General features: G+C 35.8%; 1 protein-coding gene across 1 annotated transcript in view; it reads right to left on the bottom strand.

Moving 5' to 3' along the window:
• Window positions 1–259: 259 nt before the first annotated feature.
• The window catches only part of LOC103480879 (endothelin-1 receptor-like), a 25,377-nt gene continuing 23,997 nt past the window's right edge, over window positions 260–1,639 (bottom strand). Inside the window, exon 7 of the mRNA XM_008436081.1 lies at window positions 260–910. Within this exon, the coding sequence (XP_008434303.1) occupies window positions 812–910 (99 nt within the window). The 3' untranslated portion in view covers window positions 260–811. The remainder of the gene's footprint in view (window positions 911–1,639) is intronic.

Below are 1,639 nucleotides of genomic sequence, written 5' to 3'. Positions count from 1 at the left end.
TTTACAAAGAAAACGAGACTCTGCAACCATAAGAAAGAACGTGAATAAAATAATCCGTGTTTTAAACCCGTCTGTGGGTAAAAGTTCTTACAGTTTGTGGCGTCAGATTTATCTCAGCTGTTTAAATGAAGCTCCGTGATAAATAAGTCATATGTGCTGTAGAGTAAAAAGGGAGGTYGTATTTACAGCCTGCTCGAAGTTGCAGCTTTGTTTTGGAAAACAACATCTTCCTGTTTATAGATGCCATGATCAGAAAAAATAAAATGAAACATTTTTAATCCGTCATGTTACAAGGAAACATGAAGATCCGGTTCAAGCGCTGGATTAGTGGCTCCAGTGAAGTTTTACTGTAAGACTGCAGGATATTTTAGCCTTTTTATGCTGCTTTTTTATTTTATGGTACAGTTTTTAGGGTATCTTTTATCATTTTATAGTAAAATATTTGCTTATCTTTGAAATACACRTATCAGATGTAGTTTTTAGTATTCCTGGTTTAACTCGATGGCGCTGTTGAACATTAGTTTTATCCACAGCATGTCCTTCTTCAGCAGAACCAGTAATATCCTCTATTTGATTTAATTATTATTGTGAATTGCACTTTTAGGTTCTCAAACAAGGTGGATGAGGTTAAAGGTGATCATCTAAACACAGTTTTTCCATCTCCTTTCTGGGAAAWAACTGCTCAAATAGTGTCTAAAATATCTACTTTTCCTGACATCTTAACTGTTTTCCCAAAACTGGAAGAGCTAAAATAAGATCCATCATAACTTTATGGGTCATATGTGACAACGTTTCTGTGGAGGTGAGTCCCTCAGTGGTCGGAGTTTTTTAACCGCTGACTGGTCCCACGTTGGAGAGTCTGCAGGGTGCTGGAGAAAGGCCGAGAGTAACAGCAGCAAAACAGCATCTTCTGCAGGGAGACGGAGAAAGACAGACAGGCAGAGACAGTCACTCCTTTCACTCTGTTCAAAATGTTCAGTCTCAGCTGGAGGAAAAAGTCTTCAGATAGCTTTTCTGATTGTAAGCAAAATAATAACAGAATTAGGGATGACTCGAGACTTTTGCACAACAYTGTAGCAATAGAAGACACTTTTGAGCTCATGCCAAGTGCTTAACAAGTCAAAATGATGTTTTTTCTCTTTCACTCTGTTCAAAATGTTCAGTAGGGAAAAGTATTTGAGTCATAACAGAATTTCCTCAAAACCTTTTTAAAATTAGTGTTTAACTTGAAAAACTGTGGAGTATTTTKGRMYTTTTWAAMMAAWTKGSMRSYYMAMSRARGRAWWAAMMWTYMRSYKRAMMWTTTCCTGGAACAAAGTCYAAATAAACTCCTTGGAAGACATTCAGGCTACAAGAGATTCTGATTGTAAGCAAAATAGTAGAGAAATAAGGGATGACTCAAGACTTTTGCACATAGCAATAGAAGACACATCTGAGCTCATGCCAAGTGCTCAACAAGTCAAAATTTTGTTTTTCTTTCCATTAAAACGTTCAAATAGGAGGTCGAATCAAATGTTTCTGAAATATAAGTGACAATATCATCTGCATATAACTTGATAAAAGTTACTGGAAACATAATTAGAGTAAAATGTGATTGATTTTATTAAACAGACTTGGTTTCTGTCACAGTTTGTCTGAA

This window comes from Poecilia reticulata, linkage group LG18 (assembly GCF_000633615.1).
Source record: "Poecilia reticulata strain Guanapo linkage group LG18, Guppy_female_1.0+MT, whole genome shotgun sequence".
Lineage (NCBI taxonomy): Eukaryota > Metazoa > Chordata > Actinopteri > Cyprinodontiformes > Poeciliidae > Poecilia > Poecilia reticulata.
This window is presented reverse-complemented; position numbering and strand designations above follow the sequence as displayed.